Source organism: Scylla paramamosain, unplaced genomic scaffold (genome assembly GCF_035594125.1).
Source record: "Scylla paramamosain isolate STU-SP2022 unplaced genomic scaffold, ASM3559412v1 Contig46, whole genome shotgun sequence".
NCBI lineage: Eukaryota > Metazoa > Arthropoda > Malacostraca > Decapoda > Portunidae > Scylla > Scylla paramamosain.
Genome location: NW_026973711.1, coordinates 336,064 through 357,500, shown reverse-complemented (window position 1 = coordinate 357,500; position 21,437 = coordinate 336,064). Strand labels below are relative to the sequence as shown.

The 21,437-nt window shown below is 38.9% G+C and overlaps 1 protein-coding gene and 1 pseudogene across 1 annotated transcript; both read right to left on the bottom strand.

Moving 5' to 3' along the window:
- LOC135098127 (calcium-dependent secretion activator-like) overlaps positions 1 to 21,437 on the bottom strand; it is a 375,310-nt pseudogene that overhangs the window by 91,550 nt on the left and 262,323 nt on the right.
- On the bottom strand, positions 6,254 to 12,738 carry LOC135098128 (uncharacterized). The gene is made up of 2 exons (XM_064000331.1): positions 10,225 to 12,738; positions 6,254 to 7,033 (listed from the first exon to the last, which is right to left on the bottom strand). Exons 1-2 carry the CDS (start codon positions 11,596 to 11,598, stop codon positions 7,025 to 7,027), a joined length of 1,383 nt encoding a protein of 460 aa, XP_063856401.1. The 5' UTR covers positions 11,599 to 12,738; the 3' UTR covers positions 6,254 to 7,024.

Genomic DNA, 21,437 nt, shown 5'->3' with positions numbered 1-21,437 from the left:
CTGGTCATAAGTGTACAGTGTTTCTGTTAAGGTAAAAAAGTAAAATAAAAAGTATCTTCAATTACTAACAAACAATATTTTTTGTATATCACTGTAAATTGTTTGCCATCAGACACACTTATAATGAAAAGAGAAATAATAATAGATAATAATAATAAACAGCAGCTTGCCACAGGAAGCAGATAATGAAATCCAAAGCAATTTAGGAAACCAAGATGGAGTGATGCACTTTACTTGTGCATACTGAACAATACAGCTTTAGAATATGGAAAAATAAAAAAATAAAATAAATAAATAAATAAATAAATACTGAAATGCTTCCCAATAAATAACAAAATAATTGTTATTGATTAGATATGAATAATTCTGCTACCACTAGCAATCTCATTTTTAAAATATCTAGAACAGCAATAGATGATGCTTCCATAAAATAACTCACCTTCAAGACATGAAGATTATTTAATCATTTGTCAGTCACTTGAATAAAAACTTTAAACAATAAGTTTTCTATTTGCTACAGTGTAGCCCATTTCTCATGTTGTGTTCCCTACTACTAAATCATCTAATGGAACCTATGAGTCCTGCTGGATGTTTCAATAAAATTTTGGATAATTAAGCATATGCCCTTACTTTTGAAATGCATCACAATGAGAGAAGTAGTGCAGTCAAGCTTAATCATGCATTTTATGAAGCTACATCATTAACTAGACATAAGCCAAACATTACTTACTTTATCCTGTGAACACACAAGAGAAAGAAGAGAGAGAGAGACTGGTTAGAAGACACAAAGAGGAAGCCAGAACTGATGCACACAGCTATACTGATGCCCACCTCAAGACAATGCACAAAAGCCCAACACAAAACACTAATTATATTCATCAGAAGGATTAACATGGTTATAAGAATGATTAGAATTGAAGATAAATTATACGTATTTCATAAAAATAATGGGCTTAGAGAATGTACATATATTTCTAAATGGATACTCTACATTTCAAAATTTTTTTTTATTACCTTTTATAATATTATAACCTTTTGAGAAATATATATTTTTTAACTATATTACTATCAATAGGTATCATAATAATGTCACTGTCTCTAATGTGAATACAGTGAATCACCACTACCATAAGTGCTCTGTTTCCACTGAAAACCAGATCAGGAAATAAGTAATGGAGCTTATAATTTATATACTAGTGCTAATTTGGCATTTGTAAAAGTAACTTCTATGCAAAGCTTAAAAGTTCAAATTTTAGTGGATATGTGCATCTTCTTGCTTTATAATGAACCAGAAAGAGGAAAGTTTAAAAATACAGTGAAATAAATAATAGAAAATAATTTGTGCTTGGACTAAAAATAAAAACAATTTAACTTAAAACAGAAATTATGAAGTTAAAACTTTTTGTCACTCTACAAAGAGTGTGCAACACATAAAGCATTGTGCTAGCTTTAATAATTACAAATGGCTGAGAAAATCTTCTAAATAACTGAGGTGCTGCTAAGCAAGCAAAAGATTATGCAATGTGGCAGTTTTACATTTGAGAATTATGTGATACTCTATTCATGCACTTTTCCCTCTGTGTGTAACAGATTATGATGAACCCATTTGTGCACTCAAAGTGTGAGGTTGAATGTGAAACCACCACAATGCAAGAAAAAATTGTTCAAAGAAATAAACATATAAAAAGAAAAAAAATGAATTAAGAAGTGTAATAAAAACAAAATTAAAAAAACAAATATCGCCTACTAAACACTCACCGATCTGAAAGCCTACAAACCAGAGAGAGAGAGCAGAGGAAGAGTACATTGAAACATTAGTTCACATGAATACACATAACATACATATGCAGAGGTACATGGCTGTATATGTTATCAAAGACTAGACCTGATAGGACCTATAGATAACATTCAAGTCAACATACCTTCAGCTGTACTAGACACAGAAATATAGCCAGAAAATATCATGTATGATTAGTAATGTGACTTATGATAGAGTATGTATATGTTCTGAAAGTATGGTTATTTTGATGTTGCTTAACTTGATGTGTTATTGAATATATATATATATATATATATATATATATATATATATATATATATATATATATATATATATATATATATATATATATATATATATATATATATATATATATATATGTTTTTTTTTTTTTTTTTATGTAGGAAGGATACTGGCCAAGGGCAACAAAAATCTAATAAAAAAAAATGCCCACTGAAATGCCAGTCCCTTAAAAGGGTCAAAGCAGTGGTCAAAAATTGGTGGATAAGTGTCTTGAAACCTCCCTCTTGAAGGAATTCAAGTCATAGGAAGGTGGAAATACAGAAGCAGGCAAGGAGTTCCAGAGTTTACCAGAGAAAGGGATGAATGATTGAGAATACTGGTTAACTCTTGCGTTAGAGAGGTGGACAGAATAGGAGTGAGAGAAAGAAGAAAGTCTTGTGCAGCGAGGCCGCGGGAGGAGGGGAGGCATGCAGTTAGCAAGATCAGAAGAGCAGTTGGCATGAAAATAGCGGTAGAAGACAGCTAGATATGCAACATTGCGGCGGTGAGAGAGGGGCTGAAGACAGTCAGTTAGAGGAGAGGAGTTGATGAGACGAAAAGCTTTTGATTCCACCCTGTCTAGAACAGCAGTATGAGTGGAACCCCCCCAGACATGTGAAGCATACTCCATACATGGACGGATAAGGCCCTTGTACAGAGTTAGCAGCTGGGGGGGTGAGAAAAACTGGCGGAGACGTCTCAGAGCACCTAACTTCATAGAAGCTGTTTTAGCTAGAGATGAGATGTGAAGTTTCCAGTTCAGATTATAAGTAAAGGACAGACCGAGGATGTTCAGTGTAGAAGAGGGGGACAGTTGAGTGTCAATGAAGAAGAGGGGATAGTTGTCTGGAAGATTGTGTCAAGTTGATAGATGGAGGAATTGAGTTTTTGAGGCATTGAACAATACCAAGTTTGCTCTGCCCCAATCAGAAATTTTAGAAAGATCAGAAGTCAGGCGTTCTGTGGCTTCCCTGCGTGATATGTTTACCTCCTGAAGGGTTGGATGTCTATGAAAAGACGTGGAAAAGTGCAGGGTGGTATCATCAGCATAGGAGTGGATAGGACAAGAAGTTTGGTTTAGAAGATCATTAATGAATAATAAGAAGAGAGTGGGTGACAGGACAGAACCCTGAGGAACACCACTGTTAATAGATTTAGGAGAAGAACAGTGACCGTCTACCACAGCAGCAATAGAACGGTCAGAAAGGAAACTTGAGATGAAGTTACAGAGAGAAGGATAGAAACCGTAGGAGGGTAGTTTGGAAATCAAAGCTTTGTGCCAGACTCTATCAAAGGCTTTTGATATGTCCAAGGCAACAGCAAAAGTTTCACCAAAGTCTCTAAAAGAGGATGACCAAGACTCAGTAAGGAAAGCCAGAAGATCACCAGTAGAGCGGCCTTGACGGAACCCATACTGGCGATCAGATAGAAGGTTGTGAAGTGATAGATGTTTAAGAATCTTCCTGTTGAGGATAGATTCAAAAACTTTAGATAAGCAGGAAATTAAAGCAATAGGACGGTAGTTTGAGGGATTAGAGCGGTCACCCTTTTTAGGAACAGGTTGAATGTAGGCAAACTTCCAGCAAGAAGGAAAGGTAGATGTTGACAGACAGAGCTGAAAGAGTTTGACTAGGCAAGGTGCAAGCACGGAGGCACAGTTTCGGAGAACAATAGGAGGGACCCCATCAGGTCCATAAGCCTTCCGAGGGTTTAGGCCAGCGAGGGCATGGAAAACATCATTACGAAGAATTTTAATACGTGGCATGAAGTAGTCAGAGGGTGGAGGAGAGGGAGGAACAAGCCCAGAATCGTCCAAGGTAGAGTTTTTAGCAAAGGTTTGAGCAAAGAGTTCAGCTTTAGAAATAGATGTGATAGCAGTGGTGCCATCTGGTTGAAGTAGAGGAGGGAAAGAAGAAGAAGCAAAGTTATTGGAGATATTTTTGGCTAGATGCCAGAAATCAGGAGGGGAGTTAGATCTTGAAAGGTTTTGACATTTTCTGTTAATGAAGGAGTTTTTGGCTAGTTGGAGAACAGACTTGGCATGGTTCCGGGCAGAAATATAAAGTGCATGAGATTCTGGTGAAGGAAGGCTTAAGTACCTTTTGTGGGCCACCTCTCTATCATGTATAGCACGAGAACAAGCTGTGTTAAACCAAGGTTTAGAAGGTTTAGGACGAGAAAAAGAGTGAGGAATGTACGCCTCCATGCCAGACACTATCACCTCTGTTATGCGCTCAGCACACAAAGACGGGTCTCTGACACGGAAGCAGTAGTCATTCCAAGGAAAATCAGCAAAATACCTCCTCAGGTCCCCCCAACTAGCAGAGGCAAAACGCCAGAGGCACCTTCGCTTAGGGGGATCCTGAGGAGGGATTGGAGTGATAGGACAAGATAAAGATATGAGATTGTGATCGGAGGAGCCCAACGGAGAAGAAAGGGTGACAGCATAAGCAGAAGGATTAGAGGTCAGGAAAAGGTCAAGAATGTTGGGCGTATCTCCAAGACGGTCAGGAATACGAGTAGGGTGTTGCACCAATTGCTCTAGGTCATGGAGGATAGCAAAGTTGTAGGCTAGTTCACCAGGATGGTCAGTGAAGGGAGAGGAAAGCCAAAGCTGGTGGTGAACATTGAAGTCTCCAAGAATGGAGATCTCTGCAAAAGGGAAGAGGGTCAGAATGTGCTCCACTTTGGAAGTTAAGTATTCAAAGAATTTCTTATAGTCAGAGGAGTTAGGAGAGAGGTATACAGCACAGATAAATTTAGTATGAGAATGACTCTGTAGTCGTAGCCAGATGGTGGAAAACTCGGAAGATTCAAGAGCGTGGGCACGAGAGCAGGTTAAGTCATTGCGCACATAAACGCAGCATCCAGCTTTGGATCGAAAATGAGGATAGAGAAAGTAGGAGGGAACAGAAAAGGGGCTACTGTCAGTTGCCTCAGACACCTGAGTTTCAGTGAGGAAAAGAAGATGAGGTTTAGAAGAGGAGAGGTGGTGTTCTACAGATTGAAAATTAGATCTTAGACCGCGAATGTTGCAGAAGTTAATGAAGAAAAAGTTGAGGGGGGTGTCAAGACACTTAGGGTCGTCGACGGAAAGGCAGTCCGACCTGGGGACATTTATGGTCCCCTCCCCAGATGGGGACTCCGAGGCTGGTGTAGGAGTCGCCATGATTTTAAAATTTTTTGAGTGAAGGGTGTGTGTGTTATTAGGTGCTTGTAGTTTTGTGTGGAGGAAGAGAGTTGTCTGTAGAGGGCAGGCTGTGACTACCCCCTTGTGTTGTGAGACACAAAGGGAAACGTTCAGTGAGGTCACAGCTGGGTTTAATGATAAGTTCACAGCACCCCCTGAACAGTGCTTTAGACCTCACTGGGAGTAATTATCGTTTATATATATATATATATATATATATATATATATATATATATATATATATATATATATATATATATATATATATATATATATATATAATTTTCTGTTTGAGAAAGTTGTTCACCAACACAAACTACACTAACTACATTACTAAACACCTCAAGATTATTGAAACTCATTTTCAAATAAGGAATTTGTATTGCTTAATAATAATAATAATAATAATAATAATAATAATAATAATAATAAAAATGCCACAGTATAAAAATCTTCCATACAAAAGAATCTAAACATAATCATTGGAAAAGAAAGAGTATCACTTTTGGTGAATGAATCCTGTCATGTTTGAAGACCCATAAAAATTATAGAAGTACATGAGACTTACCATGGGTCAGTTGAAATGTGCTTCGGATTTTGCGAAGCAAGCCACCGCTGCTGGAGAGAGCTTTCACATGAGATACACAAAGATCAAGGTACCGACAGACTTTAAAGAGCTGAGAGCCACCCACATGCCACAAGTTCCCGAAAAATGCCCGTCGGAAAGAGAAACACAAAGTCAAAAGCCCATCTTTCCGAAGGGTGGGAGTGGTGGGCATGTGAAAGCTCTCTCCAGCAGCGGTGGCTTGTTTCGCAAAATCCGAAGCACATTTCAACTGACCCATGGTAAGTCTCATGTACTTCTATAATTTTACTTCAGCAACCCACCGCTATTGCTGGAGAGGCTCCACATGAGATTTTAAAGCCATGTGGGTGTACTCTCAGAACTACACAATCCTTAACGTTCTCCAAGTGAGTGATTGAAAATTAAACAAACTAAATATGTATCCCAACTTCATTGTATGAAAAATCCTCCTCCTTAAACAGATATGTCCCTTACAAAAACATATAGTACATGTATAAAACAAACAAAATATGTCAATTGAGATCCAACGCAAATGAATAGAGAAACCTGTTAACATTACAATACAGAATCCAGTATGGCCTCTTGAAAAAAATCTGAAACCTGAGTGATCTCCTTATTATAGTGTTTAGCAAAGGTTGTCTCCTGAGTCCAACCTGCCTTAGATAAGATAATGTTAACTGGGACATCCATGGCTTTGGCCTTGGAAGCAGAGACTGGTCGAACACTGCCAGCCGTGAATTTCTTAGTATTGATACCACAGTTGACAAGAACAGTTTTAATCCACCTTGCCACTGTATCTTTGGAAACACTTTTATGTGGCTTCACCACACTGATGAGTTTCCCATTATCCTTCCCAAATTCCTTTCCCAGATTCTCCGTTCTGTTAATATATTCCTTCAAGGTATTTACAACACACATTCTAGAATCAGGTAAATAAGCATGAAACTTAAGCATTCTCACATTAAACTTCGAACGACACTGCTTAATGTTGCCCCCTAACAAAAGAGATACAGAATTGTTATCAACAATAGCATTGGAATACAATAATAAATGTAAGGTCTGTACTCTTGCAGCTTGAGTCAATGCCATAAGCATCACCAATTTCAAAGTTAAAGATTTCAAAGATAGGTCTTGTAATGGGCTCATGGACCTCAGCTTCTGCAATACTGGCTGCACATCCCAGGTTTCAGCATACCTAGGGCAAGAGGGTCTCAAGTTAAACACACCACGCATAAACCTATTGATAAGTGGATGATTCCCAGCTCTACATCCTTCCAACGTAATGCCTAAAGCAGAGAGAGCACCTCTTGCTGTGTTAACAGACTCATACCCCACCCCTCTATGAAATGTCTCCGAAAGGAAATTCAAAACACTAATTACAGACGGAGTAGAGCAGGGGTGTCAAACACGCGGCCCGCGGGCCGCATGCGGCCCGCCACACTACTATGTGCGGCCCGCGGCACGTCTCATATTTCAGTCTTACAGTTGGTCTTTTTACAGGAATGATTAAGCCAGCCAGCCCTTTGCATTTTAAAGTCATTATATAAAGATATAAAGATACTATTATATTTTTTGGGCGGTGATGTTCCTCTGCGGTATAGTAACTCCCAACCTCGTCTAGTGTGTGTGTGTGTGTGTGTGTGTCCGGCTCGCCGCCACCCGCCAACATTCTCTCTCTCTCTCTCTCTCTCTCTCTCTCTCTCTCTCTCTCTCTCTCTCTCTCTCTCTCTCTCTCTCTGTGTGTGTGTGTGTGTGTGTTATTGTTAAAAGTATTTTTCTTAATTAAAGTAAGTGATTGCAAACACAATGTCACCAGTAGGAACTTTACCATCTGCTTCAAGTTTTCTATCGTGTTTTGTAGTGAATGAATTATTCTCATATATTTTTACGTAAATCATGTGACCATTTCGTCTCGTCGACTGCGTTCCAAAGCCAGTGACTATAGGTGACGAGAATACACGTAGTCGTACGGGCCCTGCTCCGTAATATACATGTATTAGACGTGACCATAACTCGTCATTCCTCCGTCTCACCGAGAATCGGCCTTTGACTTCAGTCCTGCTTTGTCCTTCGAGAGCGTCACAGCGTCAGATTTTGGTGTGACTCTTACTGCATATCATCTCATCATGATTTCCAAGAAGCGAACAGTTACTGAAGAACATCGTGTGATGCAGGAAAAGTGGAAAATATCTTACTTTTTTGCTGAAGTGAATGGAAAACCAACTTGTTTGATTTGCAACCAAATTATAGCGGTGTCAAAAGAATATAACATTCGGCGACATTACACAAGCACTCATGCTTCAAAGTATGATGTGTATAGTGGAAAACTTGGTGAAGAAAAAGTAAAGACGCTAGAACAGTCTCTCAAAAGGCAGCAGTCAGTGTATCAGCGTGTTCATGAAGCCAGTGACACTGCAGTACGGGCAAGTTATAGGATTGCACGGGAAATAGCTGTGTCATCGAAACCATTTTCAGAAGGGGACTTTATAAAGAAATGCATGATGATGGCCGCAGAAGATATTTGCCCTGAAAAACGTAGATCATTTGCAAACATAAGCCTTTCAAGAAATACAGTTGCAGAAAGAGTAAATGAACTGTCAGAAAATCTTAATAGTCAGCTCAAAGAAAAAGTTGCTAAATTTGTAGCATTTTCTGTAGCAATCGATGAAAGTACAGACATTACTGACATAGCTCAACTAGCAGTGTTCATACGTGGTGTTGATGAAAATATGCAGGTAACTGAAGAATTTGTGGAATTAGTACCAATGAAAGGAACAACAACAGGGGATGATATATTTGTGAGTTTGACTGGTGCACTTGATAGGATAGGTGTTGACTGGAAGAAAACTGTGAGTCTGACAACAGATGGAGCATCTCAAATGGTTGGTAGAAAGGCTGGCGTGACAGCAAAGTTAAAGGAAAAACTACTCACCCTGAATTCAGACCATCAAATTCACAGTGTTCATTGCATAATTCACAGGGAAGTGCTTTGTAGTAAAATATTAAAGATGGATCACGTTATGGATGTTGTTGTCAAGGCAGTAAACTTTATACGAGCGCGAGGTCTGAACCACAGACAGTTCAACTGCCTATTGGAGGAAACTCACTCTCACGGTCTGCCTTATCACACTGATGTTCGTTGGTTAAGCCGGGGAATTGTGCTGAAGCGCTTTTATGAATTAAGAAGTGAAATACAAAGTTTCATGCATAACAAAGGAAGAAATGTCCAGGAACTGAAAGACTATGATTGGCTTCAAGATTTAGCCTTCATGGTAGATATGACAGAGCACTTGAATTTGCTCAATACAAGACTGCAAGGTCGCAATAAATTGGTGACAGACATGCATGAGTCCATTCGTGCTTTTGAGGTGAAGCTCAAACTTTTTGAACGTCAACTAGCAGCGAATAATGCTGCACACTTTCCTACACTGAAATCATTGCAAAGCACACCTGAGTTTCGTGGAATTATCAGCAGAGAAAAGTACTGCAACATGATTTCCAAGTTACTGAACGAATTTGGAGAAAGATTTGCAGACTTAAAGAACCTTGAGAGTGATTTCTCGATCTTTCGAAATCCTTTCGCTGCAAATCCTGATGAGACACCAGAGGATATTCAGTTAGAACTAATTGATCTTCAGTGCGATTCTGCGTTGAAGGAAAAGTTCTCAAGTGTTGATATTGGTACATTCTATCAATATGTTGGGCCAAGATATCCTCGAATCAAATGTTTGGCATCAAAGATTATGTCAATGTTCGGCAGTACCTATGTCTGTGAGCAACTCTTCTCACTGATGAACTTGAACAAGTCTGGACTCAGGTCTCGGCTCACTAATGAACACCTCAACTCAACACTGAAAGTAGCCATTGCTCAGTCTCTGGCGCCAAACATAGACGAACTTGTACAGACCAAGAGGTGCCAAGTTTCTGGGAGCAGCACGACCAGGAATTAAGGTAAATGATGCTTCCTTTTCTTTACTGGTTTATCTTTTGGTTACGTGTGTGCAAACGCGAGTGAAGGTAGAATATATTATTATTATTATTATTATTATTATTATTATTATTATTATTATTATTATTATAATATTACCTATTATTATTATTATTATTATTATTATTATTATTATTATTATTATATAATTACCTATTATTATTATTATTATTATTATTATTATTGTTATTATTATTATTATTATTATTATTATTATTATTATTATTAATATTATTATGGTCATACATGATTATCTGGCCCGCACATTGAATGTGAAGGTGAAATCTGGCCCCTTGGGATAAATGAGTTTGACACCCCTGGAGTAGAGGGATTGATATTCCATCTATCACAAAATGATGACCATCTTTTAATGTGTGGTCTATATTGCCGCATCGTACCTGGTCTCCACGATGCCATGATAATCTCTGTACCTTCTGACGATACACCTCTCCCTCTAAGTTGTTGCCTGACAAAAGACATGCCATCAATTGGGTGTGGGTCATAATCGGGTGTTCTTCCGCTGATGAGGGATGTCGTAGTACAATTGTTTTCTGAGTGATGAGCCTGGGGGCCTTGATCAACATTTGCAGAAGAGGGCCCATCCAAGGTTGGGAATTCCACATTGGAACAACCATCCACCCCTTGGCTCTCTCCTCCCTCATTTTCTGTAGACACCTAGTAATGAGAGAAAATGGTGGGAAAAGGTAAATCAGATCGAAACTGGCCCAATTTAATGTGAACGCATCCACATGCTTTGCTTCAGGATCAGGTCTCCACGAGCAAAAACAATCTATTTGCTTGTTTAAGCGAGAAGCAAATAAGTCAATGGAGGGAGTTCCAAAAACTACACACAACTCTTTAAAAATCTTTGGATTAAGTTTCCATTCATGTCTGTCATTAAAATTACGAGAGGCTTCATCCGCCAACACATTCTTCTTTCCTGGTATGTGTGCACAAGTAATCCAGATGTCATTGGAAATACACCAATTCCAGATATCAATGCAGATAGAGTTACACACTAGTGATTTAGTTCCACCCATCTCATTAACATAAGCAATGGCTGTGGTATTATCACACATAACTTTAACATGGCAGCCTTTAAGCAAGTAAGCAAAAGATTGAAGGGTAAACAAGATGGCCTTGAGTTCCCTTGCATTAATGTGTAGGCAACTTTCTTCTGTTGTCCATTTACCATTGGTGGAATGCTTTAATACACAACCACCCCAACCTAAATCTGAGGCATCAGTAAAAACTTCAACAGAAGGAGCAGTCCGAATAATTTTCCGAACTTGCGTACCTACTTCAGAGATCCACCAACTCAGCTCCATTTTCATTTCCTTTGAGATAGTCATAAATTTGTCAAAGTTGCCCTTTCCTACCTTTAATGCAACAATTTTGGCCTTTTCTAAAATTCTGTAATGGAGCTTACCTAATTCAACGGCCGGAATGGCAGCTACCAACATGCCAACTACCCGAGCTACCTCTCTGATCTTTGCCTTATTTCTACTGGCCAAGGATGAACAACTTTCCACAATCTTCTTCACTCTAAGAGCAGGGAGTGTGACAGTCATGGCTTCAGAATCGATGATGTTGCCAAGATATTCTATGCGTTTTGTAGGCACCAAAACTGACTTGTCCACATTAATACAAAACCCCACATTTTGCAAAATTTCCACAGTATCCTTTAAACAAGCAACACAATCCTCAACTGACTTGCTACACATAAGAGTATCATCTATAAAGGACTGGGTATTTCCTACAGAGTGCCCCATATCCTAACTGGGTCCATATGCCAATGGCCCCTCCCTGGGGTTGATGAAACTCATTTTCATGCACTCACCACTGTCACTCTTCATTCATCTCTATCACACATAATGATTTTGCTTGCTGCACAGTCATTTCTCTCTTTACACAGTTCATCCACTCTAAGAAAGCCCATTCACAATGCACATCTCCTCCTTTCTAATTCTGTCACTCCCTGTTACTCCACACATACTCTTCAAATACTACATTGAACCATTTCTTCTCTGCTACTCCCATGTTCCATGTTTGACTACCATATAACACAACAGGCACACTATTCCTTGTATAACCCTATTTACACTCATACCCACTGTTCTGTGTTTAAAGATCTTTCTCAGTCCACCATATATTTTTCCTTTTTCTTTCACCCTGCACTTCACCTGTCTCAACTCTTCTGTCCACTGCAGGTGATGATCTCAAATACTTGAAACAATCTATCTCTTCCACCTATTCTCCATTCAGTCTTACAAACATCTTTTCATCACCTATTTCTCTTTATCATATCAATACAGTGGAACCTCGGTTATTGAACGCTTCCATTTTCAAACAAATTGGTTTTCGAACAAGATTTTGAACTCATAATTGATTCTGTTTCCTTACAATAATTTGGTTCTTGAACAAAGTTACTTGGCTTCATATACTAAAAGACAAGGCAAAAACTGTCATTTATTACTAATTTATAGTTTCTATATTTCCTTCATTTTTATATATTTTGAGAAGACACAATGGGTAAGACAATAATTCAATCTTTGAAATAAGGTAAATGTGATCCCACTGAAGAGCCTCAATGTAAACAAACAGTTTTCGGTTTGGTCAGAAGTAATCCTGAGCCAACTGTAGCTCTCTTGATGATCCACAACACCATCAGTACTGCACAACTGTATTTTCCTAGTAACTTTTCTCAGCAGCAAGATGTCTAAGTGTTATGATCACCTTAATTTTGGGCTGTTCCTCTCTGTGTCACTCTGTAAGGCCTTCCTCACTAGACTGGTGACAAAGAGAATACCCGCACAGTCTAAACAATATCTTCTGATGAGTTTCATGCCACTCAATTCAATTCAATATGTCCTTTCTGGATAAACAATTTCTGAGCTGAAGATGTTGTGAAGCAGACATCTTGGCAGTGGGAATGTCTGTTACAAGCTGCTAAGACAGTATTGATGGGTGTCCAAGAATAGATTAATCCATTTTACATTGATTCCTAGGGGGAAAAATAGCTTTGGTTCCTGAACATTTCAGATTTCAAATGGGATTCAAGAATTAATTAAGTTTGAGAACCAAGGTTACACTCTACTTTACTTTCACCAACAATCATTTACAGCTTCCCCCTCCCACACACACACTCAGACTCCAACCAGTCTTTTCCCAGTCTTTTCAACTTCCTCTCTGAGTCATCTACCATACCTGTATCATCAGCAAATAGAAGCTGACTCAGATCCCATACCCTTTCTTCCCCACTGATCAAAATCAGGGTTTAACCTAACACTTCATATTCACTCTCTTTATCACACTGTATATATATATATATATATATATATATATATATATATATATATATATATATATATATATATATATATATATATATATATATATATATATATATATATATATATATATATATATATACACAAGTTGCAGAACCATACTGACATTACACAACCCTAATGCAAACCTACTCTGACTAGGAGGAACTCACCCACTCAATCACCAATCCTCCCACATGCCCTGCTATTTACACTCCTTCCAATGACCTGCCTCCAACTCCATATGCTTTCAGAACATCTCATAGGCCTTTACTGTCAATCCTATTCTACACTTTCTCCAGAACATTTCACAGGACTTTACTTTCAATCCTATCCTACACTTCCTCCAAGTCCACAAATGCCAAAAAAGACTTCCTTCCCTTTCTTTCAAAACTTTTTACACAGCTGCCTTACTGCAAAGACCTGGTTCACACATTCTCTTCCCTTCTTAATGCCACTATTTCTTTTGGATGGCATTTTCTGTTCCTACTCTTATCCCCCTTATCAACACTCTCCTATGCATCTTTTTCTACCACACTTTGAGTTTGAGCATTCCCATTTCCTTGTGTGTACCACACATGGATTTACTGTCTTCTGTCATCTTGCTGGCAACAGAGCATACATTCAGTAACCTTGCCAACCATAATAAAGGTATAGGTAATGCTCTTTCCACCACTCTTCAAAGCACACACAGCACATCCATTTAAACCTGCAGCTTTTCCTTTCCTCATTTCCCTTGTAGCCTCTTGTACTTCCTCTCCTAATAATAAAAATAATAACAACAATGACAACAATAATACCTACCTAGGCTTTTCCCCCAAAAAGGGAGGTAACCAGGGCAAGGCATGCAACTTTCACATTCACACTCATTCACACTGCTCTCTAAGCCTCTTAGCCCCTTGGTTCCCAATGGGGAAGAGAAAGTACTCCTGGCATCATTTTATGGGGATCAGCTGCACAGTTTTGACAGTTTGGTCTGGAACAAGGCTCCTTCATAACAGGTACTAAACTGCCCCACATCTATGTGAGATCACCGGTGTGTGGTGCCTCCCTTGGAGGTTGCAGGGCCACATCATTCCTCATGCCTTCACAACTGGTCTCCATTTGCTTCTGTCACACACAATCATTCTATTATGCTCCAATGTCAATCCTCTTTCCATTAAAGCTTCCTTTATGCTATCTATCCATCCCTTATGTACCCCACCTCACAAATTCACACCTCTCACACTTGATCTTAGTACCTATCTTCTTCACCAGCCTATCATTTTCCGTTCTCTTATGTTGAAATAATCTCAGCACACATTGTTCTGCCCATACTGCTAAGTCTCTCACAACATCCATTGTCGCTTCCTCATTTCTGACACTGTCCATCTGATAGAGTTCCTCCACACACGTATTCACACATACTCCTTAAGACATCTCATCTCCCTTACATCAAGTCTCTTCTTGTCTGTTACTCCGATATTCCAAAGCACCATACAGTGCAGCAGGAACTACTATCCCATTGTACAATATTCTCTTTATGTTCATTCCAAGTGCCCTACTGTCAAACAATTTATTCATAACTCTTAATACTTGCAATGTGCAGTGTGAAACTACATGGCTTTCAATCACCTGTGTATTTTCAATAAGTATGTTCACACTGGTTGTGAAGCTACATATACCAGGCTAGCTATGTTGCCGGGCAAGCACTTTTTAAAAACATAGCTCCATTAACACATGTCCACTTAAGTTTTCTGGGAATATCTCGGACCCCTACCCCCACCCTAATAAGTTAACAGTTCATCACAGCCCATAATAGAACCACTGTATACTGCAAGTCCTCTACAATCTGCAGTCGCTATGGGGCAACTGATAGTAGTAGTATGGAAATACCCATATTTATATGACATGGCTATGGAGGGCTACAGAGCTGTGACAAATAAGGGCAGCTGCTAGGAGAATATTGCCAAATCTCTTCAAATGGATCATAAGTAATTTATTTAGTGTTAGAGTTAGCATTAATAGTTCTTCCTCTTCCTCAAGAAACTGCAGAGTACTGTCTCCCATGGCTGCAGCCACTGAGTGATGTGACACTTATTTGAAAACTGAGCTTGGTGGCATCTCTTCCAGTGTGAATACTCACATAATAATCATCACAAGCATCCATCTGCTGCATCACATGCATAGCATAGCTTCACTCCCCATGTGAACCTGCTTTTATACACCACATATTATTCCATATGTACCTTCTCTGACCATCTTTGTTAATACCTTACCATAAGCCTTGCCTACCACACACAAAAGATTGATACCTCTGTAATTACAGCACTCATGTCTATCTCCTTTTCCTTTATACAATAAAACTATACATGAAAAAAAAAAAATAAATAAATAAAATAATAATAATAATAATAATAATAATAATAATAATAATAATAATAATAATAATAATAATAATAAATAAAATAATAATAAATAAAATAAATAAATAATAATAATAATAATAATAATATCAATAGTGTGTGTATTTACCTAGTTGTGCTTTATGGGAAAAGAGCTATGCTCGTACTGTTCCATCTCCATATCTTTTAATATCCAACTTAGCCTTGAATCCATGTATACTTTCTGCATTTACTATCTCCTCATCCAGACTGTTCCATACACCAATACTTCTATATGGGAAACTATACTTTTTGACATCTCTTCTACAAGCACTTCTTTTCAGCCTCTTTCCATGTTCTCTAGTGTCCTGTGTATCCCAGACCATCAGGTCACTCCGGTCCACCTCCACTACTTCCTCATATGCTTTATATATCACAATCAAGTCTCCCCTTACTCTCCTCTTTTCCAACGTTGGTACATGCATCCTTGCCAGTCTCTCTTCATATGACAAGTCCCTGATACTTGGTGCCATCTTCATAGCTGCTCTCTGAATTCTCTCCAACTTCCTTATATCCTTTTTCTTGTATGGTGACCACATTACTGCTGCATATTCTAGTCTGGGTCTTATCAGTGACACGATCATCTTCCTGACCATCTCTTCATCCATATATGTAAAGGCCTGCCTTATTCTTTTCAACAAGTTATAGGTTTCTCCTGTAATTTTGCTAATTTATCTCTCTGGGGTCAGGTTCCCAGTCACTGTAACACCGAGATCCTTTTCCTCTTCTGCTCCACTCAACCTTACACCATTCAACACATAATTTCCTTTTACTCTTCTTGTACTTTTTCCAAATTCTATTACTTTACACTTCTTTAAATTAAATTCCATTTCCCATCTATAACTCCACTCTGATATCTTGTTCAGGTCTTCTTGTAACATTCCAGTCCTCTGCACTCTCAATGTTCTTCAGCAACTTTGCATCATCTGCAAAAAGGCTCATGTAGCTGTTCACACTCTCCGTCATATCATTTATATAGACTGCAAACATGATTGGTGCAAGTACTGAGCCTTGGGGTACTCCACTTATGACTTCCCTCCATGATGATTTTTTATCTTTTACCACCGTTCTCATTTCTCTGTTTGTCAAGAAATTTTCCATCCATCTGAGCAGGCCCCCTCGTAGCCCACCATTATGCTTCAACTTCCACAACAATTTCCTGTGTGGCACTTTATCAAAGGCCTTCTTCAGGTCTAAATAAACACAATCTGCCTATCCATCTCTTTCTTGCATTATATCCACCACTCTAGAATAAAAACTCAGTAAGTTTGTAACACACGATCTCCCTCTCCTAAATCCAAATTGTTGCTTTATTATCACTTCATTTTCTTCTAGGTACTGCATCCATTTATCCTTCACCAATCTTTGACACATTTTGCACACCACACTTGTTAGAGACACAGGTCTATAGTTTAAGGGCTCCTCTTTACTACCACCTTTGTAGGTTGGCACTATGTTGGCTCTCTTCCATTCAATTGGGACTCTACTTTCAGTTAGGGAGCTCTCAATAATATTAAGCATTACCCATGTCAGCTGCTGATTGCACTCTTTTAGTATCCATCCTGACACTCCATCAGGTCCAGGGGCCTTCCTAACATCTAGTCCCTCCATCTGTTTCTGGACATCCTCTTCAGTCACTTGGATTTCCCCCAGACCCATTTCCTCACTCATCTCACTCTGCCACACAAATGTTCTCTCTTTTGTGAATACTGATTGAAAACTCACGTTCATTATCTCTGCCAATTCAGCCGGATCCTCACACACTTGACCATTCACCTTCAATCTGCCTATTCCTTCTCTATTTTTCATTTTGCTGTTCACATATCTGAAGAATAGTTTTGGTTCCTCTTTGCATTTGTCTATAACATCTTTCTCATAATATTTCCTTTCTTCTCTAATAACCCTTACATATTCATTTCTTGTAGTTGTGTAGTTTTGCCATAGCTCCTGCGTATTTTTCCTTCGCCATCTATTCCATGCCGTTTCCCTCTCCTCCCTAGCTATTTCACATCTTCTATTATACTAGTCATTGTTATATCTTCTCTTTGTCTCTACTTTCGGTACATATCTTTTCACTCCCTCTTCGTAAATATTGATGAAAGCTTCCCACTTCTTTTGCACATTACTTGCTGGGATAAGTGTACTCCAGTCCGCTTCACCAAAGTATCTCCTCATTTGTTAAAAATTTAACTTACCATAATTAAATCTTTCACTTTTATAATCTTCATATCTACTTTCCTCTCTTTTTTCTTTAATACAAAACCTTATCATGACATGGTCGCTTTTTCTTAGTGGACAGTTATAGTTCATGTCTTCTATAATATAAATGTGTGTGTGTGTGTGTGTGTGTTTCTGTAGGTATTTGCTAAGATGTAGTCTACAGATCCTGAGCTATTTTTGTGTGGTCCTGTCTTTGCATCTGTATTTGTCCAGCTTTTCCTTTAAATTGATATACACTCCTTGCTCTACTTCCTCTTTTTTCAGTCTGTTCTACATACCTAGATCTATATATAAGGAGCTGTTCTTTATTTTAATAGTTCAAACCTTCCACTCCATTTTCTCATCTTTTATGTCCTTTCAATTATACAGCATCTCTTTATTTTAACAATTACAGATCTCTTCAATTTTTATCAGTCTCTTAATTAATCTATGTATTATGACTATTTCTTTCCTCCTTTTCTTTCTTCATGTGTTGGTATCTCTATTTCTTTTCATCTTTTCTCATACATCAAGTGGCATTGAGATAAGTGTGTGTGTGTGTGTGTGTGTGTGTGTGTGTGTGTCATTCACCTACAATTGTCTCCTCATCACCCAGCCAGCTGTTCCCCTACAGAAAGAGCTCAGAGTTTGTACTGACCTACCTTTGGGTAGAACTGAGACCACTCACACACCACACTCTGGGAAAGTAAGGTCACAACCCTTTGGGTTACATCCCAGACCTATTTGCTGCTAGGTGAACATGGGCTACACATTAGCAGGCTTGCCAATTTGCCTTGTCATGCCTGGGACTCGAACCCAGGCCTCCTCAGTTGTGAGCCAAGCATGCTAACCAGTACACTACGAAGTGTGTATTTACCTAGTTGTATTGTACAGGGCATGAGCCAAAGCTCATTTTGTCTTCTTTCTATATCCGTATTTAACCAGTTTCTCTTTAAACATGTGTACACTGCTTGCCACAACCACCTCTTTCTTCAAATCATTCCAGATTTCAACAGTTTGATACAGTAAGCTGTATTTCTTTATGTCACTCAAACATCCACTCTTTATTTTCTTCCCATGCCCGCTTGTATATCCCTCTCTCCTTCCTCCATCTATAGTACCAGGTCATTTCTGTCTATTCTTTCTACATTGCTTACTAATTTGTACATTGTTATCAGGTCTCCTCTTTCTCTTCTCTCTTGTAGTGTTGATAATCCCATCTCTTCATAGCTTGAGTCTTTAATTTCTGGTACCATCTTTGTTGCTATCCTCTGTATTTTTTCCAGTTTCCTTATATCTTTTTTTTTTTATGTGGAGCCCAAACTACTGCTGTGTATTCCAATTTAGGACATATCATACTTGTTATGATTTTTCATAATTTCTTTATCTAAATATGTAGTTAAACACTAGACTAATGTTTGTTAACAAGCTGTATGTAGAGCTGAATATCCTGTTTATGTGCCTTTCAGTGTGTGTATTTTTACCAAGTTGTGTGTATTTACCTAGTTGTATTGTACAGGGCATGAGCCAAAGCACATTTTGTCCAGTCTCCATAAGCATATTTATCTAGTTTCTCTTTAAACATGTGTACATGGTTTGCCACCTCCTCCTTCAAATCATTCCAGATTTCAATAGTTGTATATGGGAAGCTGCATTTCTTTTTTTTTTTTTATGTAGGAAGGATACTGGCCAAGGGCAACAAAAATCTAATAAAAAAAATGCCCACTGAAATGCCAGTCCCATAAAAGGGTCAAAGCAGTGGTCAAAAATTGGTGGATAAGTGTCTTGAAACCTCCCTCTTCAAGGAATTCAAGTCATAGGAAGTGGAAATACAGAAGCAGGCAAGGAGTTCCAGAGTTTACCAGAGAAAGGAATGAATGATTGAGAATACTGGTTAACTCTTGCGTTAGAGAGGTGGACAGAATAGGGGTGAGAGAAAGAAGAAAGTCTTGTGCAGCGAGGCCACGGAAGGAGGGGAGGCATGCAGTTAGCAAGATCAGAAGAGCAGTTAGCATGAAAATAGCGGTAGAAGACAGCTAGATATGCAACATTGCGGCGGTGAGAGAGAGGCTGAAGACAGTCAGTTAGAGGAGAGGAGTTGATGAGACGAAAAGCTTTTCATTCCACCCTGTCTAGAAGAGCAGTATGAGTGGAACCCACCCAGACATGTGAAGCATATTCCATGCATGGACGGATAGGACCCTTCTACAGAGTTAGCAGCTGGGGGGGTGAGAAAAACTGGCGGAGACGTCTCAGAACACCTAACTTCATAGAAGCTGTTTTAGCTAGAGATGAGATGTGAAGTTTCCAGTTCAGATTATAAGTAAAGGACAGACTGAGGATGTTCAGTGTAGAAGAGGGGAACAGTTGAGTGTCATTGAAGAAGAGGGGATAGTTGTCTGGAAGGTTGTGTTGAGTTGATAGATGGAGGAATTGAGTTTTTGAGGCATTGAACAATACCAAGTTTGCTCTGCCCCAATCAGAAATTTTAGAAAGATCAGAAGTCAGGCGTTCTGTGGCTTCCCTGCGTGATATGTTTACCTCCTGAAGGGTTGGACGTCTATGAAAAGACGTGGAAAAGTGCAGGGTGGTATCATCAGCGTAGGAGTGGATAGGACAAGAAGTTTGGTTTAGAAGATCATTAATGAATAATAAGAAGAGAGTGGGTGACAGGACAGAACCCTGAGGAACACCACTGTTAATAGATTTAGAAGAACAGTGACCGTCTACCACAGCAGCAATAGAACAGTCAGAAAGGAAACTTGAGATGAAGTTACAGAGAGAAGGATAGAAATCGTATGAGGGTAGTTTGGAAATCAAAGCTTTGTGCCAGACTCTATCAAAGGCTTTTGATATGTCCAAGGCAACAGCAAAAGTTTCACCAAAATCTCTAAAAGAGGATGACCAAGACTCAGTAAGGAAAGCCAGAAGATCACCAGTAGAGCGGCCTTGATGGAACCCATACTGGCAATCAGATAGAAGGTTGTGAAGTGATAGATGTTTAAGAATCTTCCTGTTTAGGATAGATTCAAAAACTTTAGATAAGCAGGAAATTAAAGCAATAGGACAGTAGTTTGAGGGATTAGAGCGGTCAACCTTTTTAGGAACAGGTTGAATGTAGCCAAACTTCCAGCAAGAAGGAAAGGTAGATGTTGACAGACAGAGCTGAAAGAGTTTGACTAGGCAAGGTGCAAGCACGGAGGCACAGTTTCGGAGAACAATACGAGGGACCCCATCAGGTCCATAAGCCTTCCGAGGGTTTAGGCCAGCGAGGGCATGGAAAACATCATTGCGAAGAAATTTAATATGTGGCATGAAGTAGTCAGAGGGTGGAGGAGAGGGAGGAACAAGCCCAGAATCCTCCAAAGTAGAGTTTTTAGCAAAGGTTTGAGCAAAGAGTTCAGCTTTACAAATAGATGTGATAGCAGTGGTGCCATCTGGTTGAAGTAGAGGAGGAAAAGAAGAAGAAGCAAAGTTATTGGAGATATTTTTGGCTAGATGCCAGAAATCACGAGGGGAGTTAGATCTTGAAAGGTTTTGACATTTTCTGTTAATGAAGGAGTTTTTGGCTAGTTGGAGAACAGACTTGGCATGGTTCCGGGCAGAAATATAAAGTGCATGAGATTCTGGTGATGGAAGGCTTATGTACCTTTTGTGGGC